This window comes from Triticum aestivum, chromosome 6D, assembly GCF_018294505.1.
Source record: "Triticum aestivum cultivar Chinese Spring chromosome 6D, IWGSC CS RefSeq v2.1, whole genome shotgun sequence".
Classification (NCBI taxonomy): Eukaryota; Viridiplantae; Streptophyta; class Magnoliopsida; order Poales; family Poaceae; genus Triticum; species Triticum aestivum.
In genome coordinates this window covers 395,525,398-395,543,297 of record NC_057811.1, presented here as the reverse complement: position 1 = coordinate 395,543,297, position 17,900 = coordinate 395,525,398, and the positions used below count along the sequence as shown (strand labels likewise).

At 46.3% G+C, this 17,900-nt stretch overlaps 2 protein-coding genes across 3 annotated transcripts; both read left to right on the top strand.

Moving 5' to 3' along the window:
- The first annotated feature begins 4,716 nt into the window (after positions 1-4,716).
- LOC123145327 (phosphatidylinositol/phosphatidylcholine transfer protein SFH6) lies at positions 4,717-12,059 on the top strand. Of its 2 annotated transcripts, none has more exons than XM_044564712.1 (15): positions 4,717-5,196; positions 5,563-5,666; positions 5,761-6,076; positions 6,159-6,258; positions 6,411-6,677; positions 8,334-8,411; positions 8,486-8,587; positions 8,671-8,720; positions 8,808-8,907; positions 9,019-9,117; positions 9,217-9,336; positions 9,738-9,900; positions 10,031-10,392; positions 11,315-11,389; positions 11,610-12,059. In XM_044564712.1, the coding sequence occupies exons 2-15, from the start codon at positions 5,660-5,662 to the stop codon at positions 11,628-11,630; spliced, it is 1,860 nt and encodes a 619-aa protein (XP_044420647.1). In that variant the 5' UTR covers positions 4,717-5,196; positions 5,563-5,659; the 3' UTR covers positions 11,631-12,059. The 2 variants fall into 2 exon arrangements, with proteins under 2 accessions (XP_044420647.1, XP_044420648.1); XM_044564713.1 differs by having other exon boundaries at positions 4,719-5,196; positions 10,034-10,392.
- Positions 12,060-13,301: 1,242 nt separating this feature from the next.
- On the top strand, positions 13,302-15,491 carry LOC123145326 (GPI-anchored protein LLG1). Its single transcript, XM_044564710.1, has 3 exons — positions 13,302-13,669; positions 13,778-13,840; positions 14,872-15,491. Exons 1-3 carry the CDS (start codon positions 13,585-13,587, stop codon positions 15,225-15,227), a joined length of 504 nt encoding a protein of 167 aa, XP_044420645.1. The 5' UTR covers positions 13,302-13,584; the 3' UTR covers positions 15,228-15,491.
- Positions 15,492-17,900: the final 2,409 nt, after the last annotated feature.

Genomic DNA, 17,900 nt, shown 5'->3' with positions numbered 1-17,900 from the left:
TCGGTCCGGGCCGCTTCATTAAACAATACCACCGAATCAAAGTAAGACATTGGTGGTAAGCAGTATGACTATTATCGCCCACAACTCTTTGTGTTCTACTCGTGCATATCATCTACGCATGGACCTGGCTCGGATGCCACTGTTTGGGAATGTAGCATGCAATTTCAAAACTTTCCTATGCTCACACAAGATCTATCTAGGAGATGCATAGCAACGAGAGGGGGAGAGTGTGTCCATGTACCCTCGTAGACCAAAAGCTTCACGATCCAACCGATCCAAGTACCGTACGTACGGCACCTCCGTGTTCGGCACATGTTCAGCTCGATGACGTCCCTCGAACTCTTGATCCAGTAGAGGGTCGAGGCAGAGTTCCGTCAGCACAACGGCGTGGTGACGGTGATGGTGATGTGATCCGCGCAGGGCTTCGCCTAAGCATACGACGCTATGATCGGAGGAGTAAACTATGGAGGGGGGCACCGCACATGGCTAAGAGAACAATTGATGTGCCTTTGGGGTGCCCCCCGCCCCCGTATATAAAGAAGGGGAGGAGGAGGCCGGCCGGGGGTGCGCGCCATGGGGGGAGTCCTACCACCGGAGGGAAAAGGAAGGAGAGGGAGAGGGAAAGGGAAAGGGGGTCGCGCCCCCTCCTCCTTGTCCTATTCGAACTCCCTAGGAGGGGGGGCGCCACCCTCCCGCGGGCTTCCCTCTCTCTCCCTTAGCCCATGATGGCCCAACACTTCCCCGGGGGGTTCTAGTAACCCCTCGGTACTCCGGTAAAATACCCGAATCACTTGGAACCATTCAGCGGTCTGAATACAACCTTCCAATATATGAATCTTTACCTCTGGACTATTTCGAGACTCCTCGTCATGTACGTGATCTCACCCGGGACTCCGAACAAGCTTCGGTCACCAAAACACACAACTCATAATACAAATTGTCATCGAACGTTAAGCATGCGAACCCTACGGGTTTGAGAACTATGTAGACATGACCGAGACACATCTCCAGTCAATAACCAATAGCGGAACCTGGATGCTCATATTGGCTCCTACATATTCTACGAAGATCTTTATCGGTCAAACCGCATAACAACATACGTCATTCCCTTTGTCATCGGTATGTTACTTGCCCGAGATTCGATCGTCGGTATCATCATACCTAGTTCAATATCGTTACCAACAAGTCTCTTTACTCGTTCCGTAATGCATCATCCCGTAACTAACTCATTAGCCACATTGCTTGCAAGGCTTATAGTGATGTGCATTACCGAGAGGGCCCAGAGATACCTCTCCGATACTCGGAGTGACAAATCCTAATCTCGATCTATGCCAACCCAACAAACACCTTTGGAGACACCTGTAGAGCATCTTTATAATCACCCAGTTACGTTGTGACGTTTGATAGCACACAAGGTGTTCCCCCGGTATTTGGGAGTTGCATAATCTCATAGTCAGAGGAACATGTATAAGTCATGAAGAAAGCAATAGCAATAAAACTAAACGATCATAATGTTAAGCTAACGGATGGGTCTTGTCCATCACATCATTCTCTAATGATGTGATCCCGTTCATCAGATGACAACACATGTCTATGGTTAGGAAACATAACCATCTTTGATAAACGAGCTAGTCAAGTAGAGGCATACTAGGGACATTCTGTTTTGTCTATGTATTCACACATGTACTAAGTTTCCGGTTAATACAATTCTAGCATGAATAATAAACATTTATCATGATATAAGGAAATATAAATAACAACTTTATTATTGCCTCTAGGGAATATTTCCTTCAGGTGGATCTAGCTTCCTCTCGCCCAGGTCCAGTTATGCCAGTTGTGGCCGGCCAGCACTGAGTGGTGGCTGCTAGGGCCTCTTCGGTGGTTGCCTTGGTCGTGGATCCGTAGTGGTGGCGGTGTGCTACATGTCAGGGTGGCTATGGGACGGCACCGTGGTTGCTCTCCATAGAAGAGTAGGGATACCCTCAAGTGTAAGGGATGATGTAGGCTGACGACCAGTATTTCCCTCGATTGAGAACCAAGGTTTATTGAACCAGTAGGAATTACTCTACAACACTGGTGGTGTCCTGGACTAAGGGGTACTAATCTATATGGCCCATAGTCCATGGGCTGGGCTTATGTCCCGCCGATCACTAGAAGGAAGGACTGCCGAAGCCGTGAACCCCGGCGTAAGAATATGGAAACCTCCGAAGACTTGGCGAGTACTGCTACTTGTAAGTTGCGTTGGGATTTCCTCAAAGAGGAGAGGATGAAGCATTACATTAGAGATAAGTATTTTCCTCAGTTAAGAATCAAGGTTATCAATCCAGTAGGAGAACCACGCAGAACCTGTTTAGCAGCACCTACATACACAAAAGCAAATACTTGCACCCAATGCAATCAAGGGGGTTGTCAATCCCCTCGGCGGTAATTTGCAGAGTTTTCGGATAAACCTAGCTACCAACGTGCACACCATAAAATGATAATCCTTGTTGCTAGATTAACTTTTGGGGTGTGTGAAAGAAGAGACTTAATTAAAAATCTCGTTCCCGCACACTAAACTTTCTCTAATACGCGTGACCCCCTAGAAGATCATCCATATTCATCGATCTCTTGCGTACGTGATGGTTCACTATTCTTGACTATGGTGAAGCTCAAGGAACTGTCAGCAGATCGTCGACAGCCAGAGCCGAGCGATTGTCAGAACCTTGTTGAAAGCGACACCATGCCGTCAATGAACTGAACCGAAGCAACACTCGAGGGAAGCATAGCAAGAACATCACCATCACATCCACATGCGATCTAGATCGCAACCTGCATCAACTCATAGAACCGCACATGATGCCACTGTTGGGAAACGTAGTAGAAACAAAAAAATCGCCCTACGATCACCCAGGAACAAATATGAAGATGCATAACGGGTTTGGATCAACGACCATTACCGACTCCGGCAGTGCAGCGGAAGTAGACGAGTCCGTGTAGATCGTACTTGGAGTCCCTCGAACGTCAATGAAGATCCCGCGAACCGCCCTCAAACGGCCCCTTAAATGGAAGTCCGAAAGCACGGCCTCTCTACTTGGTTGCAAGCGTACGGTCTTCACGATCCGACAGCGCTTCGCCGTCTAGAGATAATCATCATCGGAGAATTAGAGGGAGGAGATTATAACCGCACAGGGGTTCTAATTATGAGGATTGGAGGTGGCTAGTGCTAGCTCTAATTAGTCAACTAGGACAAATAAGAACTAGATCAACTAAAAGGAGACTTCAAAACTTGTATAGACATAGGGTGGCAAACATCGTAGAGAAAGAAGTTTTGCGGTGGGTGATTACATTTTTCTGAATTGCAGCCATATATTCAAGCATTAGTGGCACCGAGAGCTAATCACAAACTCGCCTATAAGTTTTTTGGGGCCTTCACCATCCTGGAGCATGTTGTGGAAGTTGCCTATCGTCTAGATTTACCACCTTCCAGCAAGGTCCATCCCGTTTTCCATGTGTCTCTTTTGTGCAGGGTGCTCAAGCTTGGTGAGCAGGTTCTGTAGCATTTACCTTTGCCTGAAGAGCAACACCAAGTTCTTGAAGAAATTCTCCAGCGCCGAGTTGTTACTCAAGGGGGGCAAGAAGGTGCTTTAAGTTCTTCTTCGCTGGACCAACAATACGGACGATCTTGCTACTTGGGAGGATCTGGAAATGACGAAGCAACTGTTTTCGCGAGCACCGGCTTGGGGACAAGCCGCAACTCATCGACGGGGGATTGTCAACGACTCGGTGGCTCACGAGCGGGAGTGCGAGGAAGATTCATCAAGAGGCCTAGTCGCAAGCCTCGTCTGCCAACTCGGCTTGCTAGGCCCGAATGGGCTTTAGGCCTTGTAATAGTATAAGTAGGAGATAACGTCAACGGTAACAGGCGGCGAACGACAAACAACTGGATTGGAAGGGAGCTGGTCTCCTTCCTCTCGACCCCCTTCTGTAATTTGAATTCCACCATGAAATCGAGCTAGTAGTTCGAGAACCTTATAGGCAATTGCTCACCGAGTGGTCGGAGGCCTGGGAGACCGCCGTCAGGGCAGACCACATACCCTCTTGCGCCGTGCCAACGAACCCGTCGGCGTCCGGTCCATGGTCAATCCTGTCTTACTAGGACTCGGCGGCGGCAAAGTACTACGTCCAGCTGAAGACCCCGTGTGCGGGCGATTGGGAGGAGCTTCCGCAGTTCACTTGAAAAGGGCGGGCGTCATGGCGGAGGCCCGCGGGGCGGTTGGCGCCGACCTCGCTGCCGCGGGAGGTGCTCACCACGCGGTGGGAAGTGGTCGGGCAAGCAGGGAACGAGCGACGTGGGATATGAATCGAGTGGGGATCGAGTCGTTTGGTGATTTTTTTTAAAAAAAATCTGGTGTGCCAAATACGTTAGTCGAAGGTATAAATAAATATACAAATTTATACTTTTCATAAGAAAATACAAACCTAAACAGTTTTTTCCAAATACGCGAAGCATCAATTCAATCAAATGAATCTTCCTCGAACCGGGTAGGCCAGAGACGGGATGGGGAGGTGCCGTACGGGGGTATCACGCACGCAATACAAGGCGCGACCATTCCATACCGACATGACAAAGACTGACACGCAGGGCCCCATTCATCAGCCCCGTCGACTGCCCCTCACGTGAGCGTCGGCGCCCCTGCTTCCGGCCCTGCGTTACGCAGTCACGCAAAAGCGACGCGGGAGCGCGGCAGCCGTCCCCATCCGCCCGGGTCAATAGCGACGCGCGCACGCTCCTCGCGCACCCAGCACCGCCGCGCACGCCACCGACGACTGGGCCCCGCCCCCGGCCCGAGGGACGCCAGAAGGCACGAGGCGCAGCCAGCGCCCACCCAGCAGCACCACAGTAACCGAAGCAGCCGAGCAGGCGGGCGCCAGCAGCAGCAGCAGCACGGGGAGGAGGGAGGGAGTAGGAGTAGGCGGAAAAAGGAGGCGTAAGCGCGAGGGGACGGAGCCGGGGAGAGGGACGCGCGGATCAAACGCCCGCCCGCCCGCCCGCCCGCCCGCGCGCACCGGCAGCTCGAGCCCTCGGTTCCTCCGCCCCGCCGCGCCGGAGGTGGAGGTGGTGGCGGAGGAGGGGCGCGCGGCTCGCGGCCTCCCTCCCGATCCGGATCGAGCGGGCGCTCTCCGGAGCGGCGGATCTCCCTCTCCCGCGGCGAGGTACGGCACGGATCGACTCCGTTCCCCCCGGGTTCCGGTTTTCCGTTTTGTTCGCGCGTCGGGTTCGGACGATCGGATCTAGCTGCGGGTGTGTGCGTGATTCCCGAGGCGGTTGGGGGTGCCGGTGCCGGTGCCCGCACTGGATCTCCCGGCGGGAGCATTTATTGTGTGTAGGTTAGGCGATCGCCTTTCCTTTCCGGAACCACCGTTTTCTGGGCTTGTTTCCACGGCCTCTGCTTCTACTCGTTGCGGATAATTTGGCCACGAGTTCGATGTTTTCCAGTACAACTCTCTGAATTCAGTTCTAACCTGTATTTGTTTGTCACTCAAAAAAATAAATGAATAATTTGTGTTGGTTTGTGGCAGAGTGGAGGCTCCAGTGGCTGTACATATAGTTTCGGATCAGTGATCATCAGTTCTAGAATAGGCTGACCCCTGATCATTTAGGCTGCATTTGCGGAGAATGTCAGGTATGGGCTGTTGTTGGTTCTTCTGTACGTATATGGGTTTAACGGATACAATGCAGCTAATGTTATGTGTGTGTGTTATGATGTGCTGTTTCAGAGAGCAATATCGACGGCATAGAGATATCTGTCAGTAATGATGAGAGGAGGGACAGAGCGGATGCCGAGAACTCAGAGGACGAGCCAAAGCACAGGAGGATGCGCTCGCTGAGGAAGAAGGCGCTGCACGCTTCAACCAAGCTGACACATTCGCTGAAGAAGAGGGGGAAGAGGAAAGTGGACTGCAGAGTGCCCAGAATACCGATAGAGGATGTCAGGGATGCTGGTGAAGAGCAGGCGGTCAGCTCGTTCCGTGAGGTTTTGTTTGCCAGGAACCTATTGCCTGAAAGGCATGATGATTACCATATGATGCTTAGGTTAGTACGGATGAAACTTTGCCTCGTATTGGTGTTTTCAGCCTTCAAATACCAGTTGGTGATTCTTCATTCTGGTATGCAGATTTTTGAAAGCTAGAAAGTTCGATGTTGAAAAGGCAGCACAAATGTGGGATGAGATGCTCCAGTGGAGGAATGAATTTGGGACAGACACAATTTTGGAAGTAAGAACACTGTCTATTCTCAGGACTGATTTGAAAATATGTGAAACACTATAGATTTTGATGCATTTGATGCGAATTTGAAAGACTGCCTGCTATATAATTTGCCTTACAGTGTCGTGCATACTGATGACAACTAACTTTTATCATTGAAGGATTTTGAATTTCATGAGCTAGAGGAGGTACTGCAATATTACCCCCAGGGTTATCATGGGGTTGACAAGGATGGAAGGCCTGTCTATATCGAGTTGCTTGGAAAAGTTGAACCCAATAAACTTGTGCAAACCACAACAGTGGAACGATATATCAAGTACCATGTGCAAGAGTTTGAGAGAGCATTCCGTGAGAAGTTTCCTGCCTGCTCAATTGCTGCTCAAAAGCATATAGATACAACAACCACAATATTGGATGTCCATGGCGTGGTATGTTCATTGTCCTTTTCCTAAATATGGTTTCTCTACGCCAGCAATTTTTGTCTAGACTCTAAAGACGTAAGAAAATTAGCAAAAGGAAGTGTTGTCTTTGCAGTAACATTTTTCCGAAACTACCTTCTGTTGATAAAACCTTTGAAATTATTTGTTAGGCTTAAAATATGTACTTTGTGGGGCTGCACTGCAGTTATCACAAATCAGAAACATTGTTTTCCTGTCACAAAGACATCTTCTCATATCATAATATGCTATGATACAACTGGCAATTTTCGCAGAAGTTGTAACTCTTAAAAAAAATGTGACTATTGGGATTTGTGAAGATGTACAAGCCTGCATATAGAAAAATTTCAGAAACTTCTTTAAAAACATCTTAGTGACTAAATTAACTAGGATGCTTGGTGGCACAATAGTCCTTGGAAGTTAGAGAGAAACAGCAGTAACATAAGGCTTTTCTTGAATGCTGCTGGTTTAGCTCCTATCTGTCCAGATAAAATACAATGGATTTGATTCCAATACTTTTTCTCGAACACGCTTCTAAATGTGTTTCATTTTGTATTAGAAGGGAATGTCTTACTTACTTACTAAGCCTTTTGTCCCAAACAAGTTGGGGTAGGCTAGATATGAAACCCTTTCATGAGGACTTCCCAGGAGGTCACCCATCCTAGTACTACTCTCGCCCAAATGGGTTTCATACCCAAAGGACTGGCTAGTTTTTACGTTGGCTTGCCAAGCCTATCACAATCCTTAGATATGAAACCCTTTCACGAGGACTTCCCAGGAGGTCACTCATCCTAGTACTACTCTCACTCAAATGGGTTTCATACCCATGGGACTGGCTAGTTTTTACGTTGGCTCGCCAAGCCTATCACAACCCTCCTCCTTTACCCGGGCTTGGGACCGGCTATGCCTAGAAGACATAGGCGGAGTTATTAGAAGGTAATGTCTAAGCGGCGCAAAACGTACAGCCTGGCAGAAAACAAAGCCGAAAAAAAAAGAAAGAAAGGGAAGCAAAGCTGCAAAAAACCTTCGCAAGCAAAATAAAGGCAAAAGCGCAACAGCTATATTGGCAAGCTGTACAGCTGGCTGCTAAGTCTGGTGGCCTGGGTGTGCCATGGAAAATGTCTTAGTGCCTTGGCTCCTTCCAACATCCACAACTTCTCGTCAGTTATAATCACATTGAGCAGACCAGCATTGCACCTTCAAACACTCAGTCATCACACAGCTGCCAGAGTTGCCACATGGTTAGACTGTTGAGCGATCTGGCCCCTTCCTCTTGGCAAGGACGACCTGTTCAGCTACAGATGTCAATCAGTTGTAGAAGCTCTCATCCGGTACCAGGGTGGTGACCTCCTGTTTGATTCTAACATTTAGGTTGCATCTTAAAGGTCTGGGTAGAGCTGTAGTGTGGAGATTCAATTCCTCAAAACTATTGATATTGCTAGAGTTGCGTTGGTCGGCTGCTATTGCAATCCAACTATATGCCTCTATGAATGTAGGAGTTTATTTCTATCATTTTTTTCTTTCAAACTGTATCTTTGATTGATTGTAGGATGATTTTGTGGTCTGATCTTTGAGTGCCGTTTAACATCATTGTGCTATCTGCAAAATAGTTGAAAATGACGTTTGTATCTGTTCCATGTGATGTAGGGCTGGAAGAACTTTGGTAAGATTGCAAGGGATTTAGTGCGCTGTATGCAGAAAATAGATGGTGACTATTATCCCGAGGCAAGTCTTACTGATGAAATATAGGCATGTGTTTCCCAGTGTTCTGATTACCATTCATGTGCTAAATTATGCAGACACTACATCAAATGTTCATTGTAAATGCTGGAGCTGGTTTCAAACTGATCTGGAGCACTATAAAGGGACTTCTTGACCCCAAAACATCATCAAAAATTCATGTATGAAGTCTTGCAAGCGTTCCAAGTTCACTTTCCACATTGTGATGTTTCCGTTGCTTCATACCTATAATCTTCCATTACAGGTTCTAGGAGCAAAATACCAGAGCAGGCTTCTTGAAGCTATTGACGCAAGGTTGGTGACGGTAATCTTCTATGTTGTTAGGGTCGTGAGATTGGTTTCTGTGCTTGTTGTGCAAGGCTTACCAGAATATATCTGCAGCCAATTACCAGAGTTTTTTGGTGGTTTGTGCACATGCTCTAACCAAGGAGGATGCCTGAGGTCCAACAAAGGCCCTTGGAGTGACCCTTTAATTATGAAGGTAGTCTTTTTACTGAATCTGCTGGTGCTCTCTTACTGTATCATACTTATGGTACAAAAGAATATCCAACTTGTCTGCTACAGCTGATTATGAACTTATTTTTTATTGCAGATCGTACATAGCATGGAATCATCTGCATTAAGGGATATCGTGCAAGTATCTGATATAGAAGAAACAGTTACAGGCTCTGTAAGATTGCGTGCGCTCAAGGCAAGATTACGAAATATCCGATCTGTGAGCTCTCATTTGTTCAACGAGTCAATCTCTTTTCAGTTTTAACGTTTTATGCACTGTCCTTGCTTCTTTCAGTTACCAGAAAGAATTAGTGATACATCAAATGCTGAATCAGGTTCAGATGTTGATGATCTTGGATCCCCTGTAGCCCCTGAAGATGTTGAATATCATAGTTTGGCTCCAGTCCGTGAGGAAGTAAATTATTGTTCCCTCAATTCTGCCATTATATTAATAAGTTCCATTCATGTTCTCACATTTTTTTTCTGTGAGGGAACAACGACCTAACATTTAGGCATGTCGGGACCAAAAAGAAATATCATAGTTTGGCTCCAGTCCGTGAGGAAGTAAATTATTGTTCCCTCAATTCTGCCATTATATTGATAAGTTCCATTCATGTTCTCACTTGCCACTAGTAGCTCCTGTATTCAGATGAACAAAAGGAAATAACAGATATTTCTTTTTGGTCCCGACATGCCTAAATGTTAGGTCGTTGTTCCCTCACAGAAAAAAAATGATAGGCTGTTGCTAGATCTAGAGCGCCTTATCCTCAACATGGCATTTCTTAACAAACTTCATCTCCTGTCTTTGTCATGTAGGCCAGGGAATCAGGATCAACGACATACGGCTGTTCAGACGATCGACCTCTTTCAGTGGATAAAGCTGTTGAGTCCAATAAAAGATATAACCTTGCTGGAAATGTATTAAGGCAGTACAACACACGACAAAATTCATCGATGAATAGAGTTTCGCCTGAGCCAGGTATCTAATCACGGTCTGCATGCACTATCTAACATCTATAAAAACTTATGGGGCGCTGTTAATATTTTATCCCAGTTGTCTCACCATGGTGGCTAGTCTCTCTGATGCTTAAAATGTGAGTTGAAACTAGCAGGTCGCGCCCCAAATGTCCATGAAGGCGATGCAGATGATGGGATCTTGAAATTATTTTCAAGAAAAGTTCTTGCTGTAATTCTCAAAGTACTCTCTCTTTTGCGCTTGTTCACTCGCCATGAGCAACAGTTGGAAAATGTTCATCCACATACTGCAGCCGTACCCAGTAATCAACCAAATCTTCAGATAGTTAAGGAAGACCGAGTAAATCCTTGTCTGGAGCGTCTTGAAAGACTTGAATCGATGTGTAATCAACTCAGCAGAAAGCCTCCTGAGATCCCACAGGATAAGGATCGTGCTATACAGGATTCTTTTGATAGGATAAAATCCATTGAATTTGACCTGGAGAAGACAAAGAAGGTATTTGTCTAACCAAGTGTCACAGCCTTATGGTGCTTACATTTGTTTCAGGATGCATAGTTTAGAATTGTACCATGCTTTTTACCACATAAGTGTTGCACCTTTATAAATAAACTTATGGTCTGCTTGACTAATTTGCAAAAATTCGAACAACGTAGGCTCTTAGTTATGAATGTGCTGTTTTATTTATTGACATATGCATGTTTATGATACACTTGAAACTTTGAGCACCTGGTGAAAAATACTGCAAGGAGTTCGGTTAGAATCCAACTGTCCAACTTTTGCAAGTTAAATAATATGCTCCCTCCGGTCCTTTTTAGTCTGCATATAAGTTTTGTCTGAAGTCAAAGTGTCTCTAATTTGACTAAAGTTATAAGAAAAGGCATCAACATTCATAATATCAAATCAATATCATTACATTCATTATGGAATGTAGTTTCATATTATATATATTTGATATTGTCGATGTTGATAGTCTTTAATATAAATTTGGTCAAACGTTGCAAAGTTTGACTTGACACAAATCTTATACATGGAGTAAAAAGGACCGGAGGGAGTATGAAGCATAAAAAGATCCGGTGATGCTACTTCTTGAAGTTCAAAATTTCACCAAGATATATCTTTCAACGACCACTAGTGAAATAGTCGCAATGTAGTTTTTACTGTCTTCCACTTCCAGTGGGGGGCCATTATTATGAAACTGCATAACAGTGATAAAAAGCACTATGGGCAAGGTGCATACCATGTCATAATTCATCAGTTATCTGTTTCTTACTCCCTCCATTTCTTTTAAGTCTGCATATAAAATTTGACCAAAGTCAAACTTCGTTAAGTTGACCAATTTTATAGGAAAAAATATGAATATTCACAATACGAAATGTGCATCTATTTATGTAGTGTTCCGTTTTATGTGTTCATCCAGGTATTGCATGCAACAGTGATCAAACAAATGCAGATGGCTGAAACATTGGAGTCGGTGACAGAGTCTGGTCATAGAGTAAGCAACACCACATTGTGGATTTCAACGCTTTGTACAATTTGTCAAGTTATTTTTCAACCCACAATATTATTGAATTGTGATCTAAAAGGGACATTGAGTGTTTGACCTGCCTCTGGGGATATATGTACTAGTATGCGTTTCGGATTTACTCTTTGGCTTATATTCGAGGTTAATTTTGCGACACTAACGTTTGCTTCTTCTTTTTGGTTTGGTGCAGAGAAGGAAATTTTGTACGTAATAAACTCACAGCAATGTACATGAACAAGAAAAAAAAACAGAGATGGCGACTTCAATGACTGCTTTCCGACAGAAACTAAACAGCATTGCTTTGTATATGGCTGCTCAGTCTCGCTTCTCTTTTTGGTCAATCAAAAAGATGGGTGATGTTAATAAGAAGAGTAGATAGTTGGTGACCCGAGAAAAACTGAGGGGATGGTCAAGAAGAGCGTCCTGGAAGATAACTGAATATAGCGCGGCTTATATACAGCAAAGGAAAGTTAAAAGAGGAATCCCGACGCACAGCTCATGTTCTGTTTATGTTTTCTGTTTTCTCTGCCTCTATGCGCCTCCTGATCTGCTGTATGCCTGTATTTGAATGCTTCTGCACATTTTCATTGTCAGAACAGTTGAGGCTGGGCTCTCGTAATTAACACCATTCTTTGGTTGATGACGTCATGCATATAGGGGCTATTTGGATTGCTGCCCACAGCCGCCCGTCCAAAATATTGGTCGTTGACCAGGCTGGTGCGGTCGTTTGGATGAGCGCCGCCGATGTTTTGGCTCGCCCAGCCCAGCGTACAGCTTCTAGTGTACTCCCTCCCTTCCGAAATATAAGTCTTTTTAGACATTTCAAATAGATTACAACATACAGATGTATGTAGACATATTTTAGAATGTAGATTCACTCATTTTGCACCGTATGTAGTCATCTATTGAAATCTCTAGAAAGATTTATATTTTGGAACAGAGGGAGTACATTTGAACCAATTTTTTGGTGAGGCTCCGGCGGCCAAATCGCTCGCCAATTATTAGGCGTGCCAACCTTTGGCAGGGCTGGCTGTGGCAGAAACAAACAGCCCCGCTACTAGTTTTACCCCCTACCTCATACCTCCTTTCTTTTCGTGACGCCACTCATCTGATCTGATGCCGCAACAAACCGAATAAGCAGGACCTGGTGGTGTAGCATTTTGTTTTCATGTGTTGAAATAGCAGCAAAGTGCATTTTGTACAGCCCTGGGTTGTTACTTTTTTCTACTACCATCGTTCCATGGGTGCAAATTCTCAACCACAGATTGTAGGTTGGGCTTGACCACGTCCTGTTTTGGCAAAAATGGACAAGCGTCTTTTATTGAGCCCCGTCGTTGATTGGTGCAAGCATCATTGGTGGATCGCATGTTGAGGTAGTGGTACTCTGCCGTGCGGTGAGCTGTGTGGCACTTGAAGATAGACCACATCGAGCTTAGCTGGCGAGCGGCACGTCGTTCGTTCTTGCGGGCAAGTTTGCCATAAGCAGGAAAACAGCCAGCTGCCAGATTGAAGACGGCATCTCCGTCAACAGAAGACAACGGTGCTGCATCATGGGTGCTGCATCATGGGAGAAGGTTTGGGTTTGGAGGAAGTGACGAAAGGTTCAACGATTTTTACTCGCCTACTACTAGAACAAAAACAAATACGGCGTGCGTTCATTCCTTACATTTGTCACGCGACGGCAGGAGAAACAGCTGAGGGGAAAACTACCCTCGCTGTGTGAAGATCAAACACAAGGCATGCGTCGCCTTGACCACTTCCCCTACCTAATAATCTATCTACCGTCGCTGTCTCCTGTCTAATAACCTCGGTTCGCCGACTCGCCGGGTCCCACAATCCATCCGAATAACCACCGTCAGCGAGGAAAAAAAAACGGACACCGAAACAAAACGCGTCCGCAACATGGTCACGTCCTTCTCTTCTTCTTCTTCTTCTTCCCTTTGCGTCCTGTTCCAGCTCGCAGTCACAGCAGCATCCGTCGCCACTAATTAATTGCAGCTGTAGCACCGCCCGCCCGCTCCGTGGAGCTTACAAGCCACCAGCGAGGAGAGTCGAGGCGCGCACGTGGGTGGGTCTGCGCGCGCCGTCCGTCGTCGTCGTCCTCCTAGATCCAACAGCCTTTGTCCCTGCTCGGAGCCGTGCGCCGGGCGGAGGGACGCGCGACGATGGCCACCGGCCGTGGGCTCCCGCTCCTCCTCGTCCTCGCCGCCCTCCTGGTCGGGCTCGCCTCCGCCTCCCCCTTCATCTCCGGTGCGTTCCCTGCTCCTGCTCCTGCTCTGCTGCCACCATCGTCCGCGTTACGCCTCGCAGCGGCTTCTGTTCTGACGGGTTCGTCGTGCTGTGTTTGTGCTTGAGCAGACGGCGTGTTCCAGGCGGGCGCCGGATCTACTACGGGGAGGACCTTGCTGCAGGCCAAGAGGGGTACGTTTCCTTCCTCCTCTCCACCTCCCTCCCTCCTCGCTGAGCTCCACGCTCTAACGCTTGCTGGTTTCGGAGTTCGATCTGGAATTTGAGAAGATTGGGCTGGGCTGGGACCTGGGAGTTTGGTCACATGCTCCGGTTAGATGCGTGGTGTGTCGATTCCCTGATCCGTCCCGCGCCGACGAAACGTCTGCTGTCATGTCGTCAGATCGGGGTGGCATCGAGGATCAGCGGTCATTGAACTGTAGACGATGAGGAATTATAATAATAAATAGCGACTGAGGGAACATTTTGGTGGTTGAGTTGTTAGGTGATTACGGCGAGGAATTGGGGTGCTCTACGAGTTGAACGCAGGGATGAGGGCTGTAGCTTTCCGATGATGTTCTTCATCGATTAAAAAGGAATTGACATGGTTTGCCGACTATTCCGCGTTTCATGTTGTTCGCACTGTACATACTACAAGCACATGCTAGTTATAACAGGATAATAGTAGCATCTAGTTATACTTGCATGCTTATTAATCGTGATGTGAAATTTCTGAACCTGCCGGTGCTGCTTCTTGGCACCAAGATGCTAATCACTAAATAGAGAGCGTGCTAAACTGGCATACATACGATAAAATGCCGGGAAGGAAATTTGTTGAGCCTGTGATGGTAAGACCTTGTTGTCCGTTAAGGCATGCAATGTCCAGGTAGTGAAGCCTGTATTCCTTATCCAGTTAGAAGCGCCATGTTATTGTAACAAATTAACTAACCGTCTCAGCATACTTCTGCAAGTTTCATTGGGTAAGTTGGTTCCAGGCTTCGAGGGGCAAACTAACCAAACACTTCGAGGCAGCCCCAAAGTACATATTTTGGTATCTGCTGTTCACTAAACATACCTGCATATTGCTAACACTTTACCAAGTAGCATCAAGATAGATCCTAATTCATCATTGTAATGGATGGTGTCTGACATACATCTACCCATGTTGAAGACTTTCAGTGCCTTGATCTATTATATTTCTCTTAGCTCATACTTGTGCTTTTCAGATTGTCCTGTGAACTTCGAGTTCCAAAACTACACCGTCATCACAAGCAGGTGCAAAGGGCCAAAATATCCTCCTAAAGACTGCTGTGATTCTTTCAAGGAATTTGCATGCCCATTTAATAACTACATCAATGATGAAAGCAATGACTGTGCATCCACAATGTTCAGCTACATCAACCTCTATGGCAAGTACCCACCAGGCCTGTTTGCCCACGAGTGCCGAGAAGGCAAGCTAGGTCTTTCTTGCGAAGGCGTCCCCCAGAAAGACGTCGTTAAAAGTGGTGTCCAAAGGGCTCGAAGCAGCTCGCTTGCTTTGATTACTCTCATGTGTGGACTAGTAGCATTGTTCTTCCAATAGACGGTGCCGTGGTGGTGGTGATACCTTTATTTCTCCCATGTTTTTCAAATGATGTTGAGCCTGAATCCGCTGCTGCTCCTTAAGGCGCTCTTGAAATTTTCCTTCTTGCAATATCTTGTAATTTGAAGCTATGTCAGATTACATATTCTTTGGAATCTCACCTGGTTGCCAACTTAGAATTCACTGATTGTCACTGTATCATACCTCTCACACTGTATTATGTCTCACTCGTGTATAATGATGACAACTTTTTCTTTTTGGTCACTGGAAAGAGTTTGGTTGTATGTGAATCATCATGGCCCTAGTTCATTCTAGTCTCAAAGAAAATCGTGACAATTGGTTTCCCTATCTATAAGCTGCAGGTTTTCTCTTGCCAAAGGTTGCTGCCTTTTAACTTCAGACAAATTTTGTAGTCACTGGATTTGCAAGATAAGTGCATATGAATAACCTCCAAAACTAGGATCATGTTGTTGCCAATCTGTGGGAAGTAGTTAAAATCGTAATGCATTTTTTTATAAGAATAAGAATCCTTGCATGGAAGATGAGAATATATTTTTTGAAACATTTCACTTCAATCCATGTCCTTACCCGATTGTATGCCAAAACCACTGTTATCACAACACCATGTCTAGATAAGTAATCTTATTATATCTTGAGTGAGCAAAGTAAACAATTTTAAGAGTTAAGAGAGAGCAATATATCATAACCAGAGTCTGGAGATTTGATTGTCTATTCAAAACCATACTTGATTCGTAGTTGGGTTTTGAAACTAAAATCATGACCAGAGTTTGGAGATTTGATGCAAACTTATCTCCTTTGTCTTTTGAAACTTAAATGTACAGTACCCCTATGGAGTTAGGTTTCATGTGGTAGTCAATTTTGAATATGGCTCGAAATAGCGGTGATAAAGATAGCACAAAAAACTAACTCCATGGTGGACGCAGCGATTCGGTGCTCGAGCGCATCTGCTCCCGAAATCGCTGGCGTTGGTTCACGTCTGGGGATCCGTAAAATTCGTTCTGACTCGTCTGGACCGAAGCAGCGAAAAAACAGCATACGACCCGTATACGGTAGTGAACAGTGGCCCAAATCGTATGGGAGCACGGCCCAGATTTGTGGAGTTTTTCCTGATCCGTGGATGAAACTTTACTTTCCATCTGAGCCGTGGAACAGTTGCCTGGTACATCCAGATCAGATTCCTCCTCAGATGCATGCCTTACCTAGGTGGTTCTCGAAACCTGCCGCCGCGACGGCCGGCTATCCCAATTTCCCTGGAGCTCCGGTTGTTCTGGCGTGCCGGCGATGGAAGATGTTGCGCACATCTAGATCCGGTTCCTCTCGCTGTGCTCCCGCGGCATGATGGTACCAGTGCTGGGCTGGTTGACTCGAATGCTGGGTCCGGGTGCGGGCAGCATGTTGGCGGCGGTAGTCCAGGTAGGCCGCAGGGTGACGGCGCCGTCGGCGGCAAGCTTCTCCGACAAGGTCCGTTCAGTGTATGACCGGGCTGGAGCAAAAGGTATGACCTGAACCATGTCCTGGGTAGGTGTTAATGTTTTCTGAATGTTGTGTTGATGTCCTGCAATGCTATGAGGTCACTGTTGTGGTAGTGATACGTAGGATTACAGATCAACCCCTAACTGAAACTGGTCGCTCATGTAATGTATGGCTGGGACAAGTAGGTAGTTATTCTCGGCCAGTGATCATCTCGACATCTGAACCATGTCCTGGGTACATAGATTGTTCTTACTTGACAAATCAGGTTACGTCTTGAGAGTGCACCTCCAGACAGAAGGTCGTGTCCGTCTAGGATGAGTGCCTTAGAGCAGTCAATTCTCAAGTGTAGTTCGTCCTGAACCAGGACGGAGTTTCGACTTGCTTGGTGAGGCGTACGACTTTACAATTTGTATTAGTGGGAGATTCGGTTGGGGCTAATGTATGGCAAAAGCAGATTGAACGCCGAGGACCAAGTCGATGCAAGAGAATATTTGTGACTGCTCGGTGCGCGCAAAATCATGTTTAATCATTTATGTGAACTATTTAAATAGTTCAATTGTCGTTGACAGTGATGCTCTATTTTGCAAGAAGGGGAAGCCAGAAGCCGAGAGCAGCAGGTCATGCAGATGCGAGTGCCCTGCTTTGATACGGCTCCTGCGGGCTTCTAATAGTTTGTACATAACACAGCACAGTGAAAACCACAAACATTCCATGTCTCACTATGGGTGGCCGTCACACAAACACATCGATGTTTACACTAAAGATCTGATAAAGCAGCTAAGGGAAAACAATGTAAACCTCGGGAAGGTGTACAACATTATTGGAAGTGTCTTCGGCTTGGTTGAGAAGGTGCCGTTCACAAAGAGGACGCTCATGAACATATAAGCCGAGAGCGAGCTGATGATGATGTGAGGAAGACGTTGGAAGTGCTCGCAGACATTGTTGCAGGGGACCCAGACTTTACATATTCTTGCTGATAGTGATAGCAGGGTGAAAACTTTGATGTGGACAAATGGGAGCAGCCGAATGCAGTACTGATTCTTTGGTGATGTGGTTACAGTCGACACGACGTACAGGGAAAATCTATATGACATTGCCGTTTGGGCTTTTGTGGGAGTGAATAACCATTTCCAAAGTATCATCCTCTCTGGCATGCTGATGTGGGATGAGCAAGTAGAG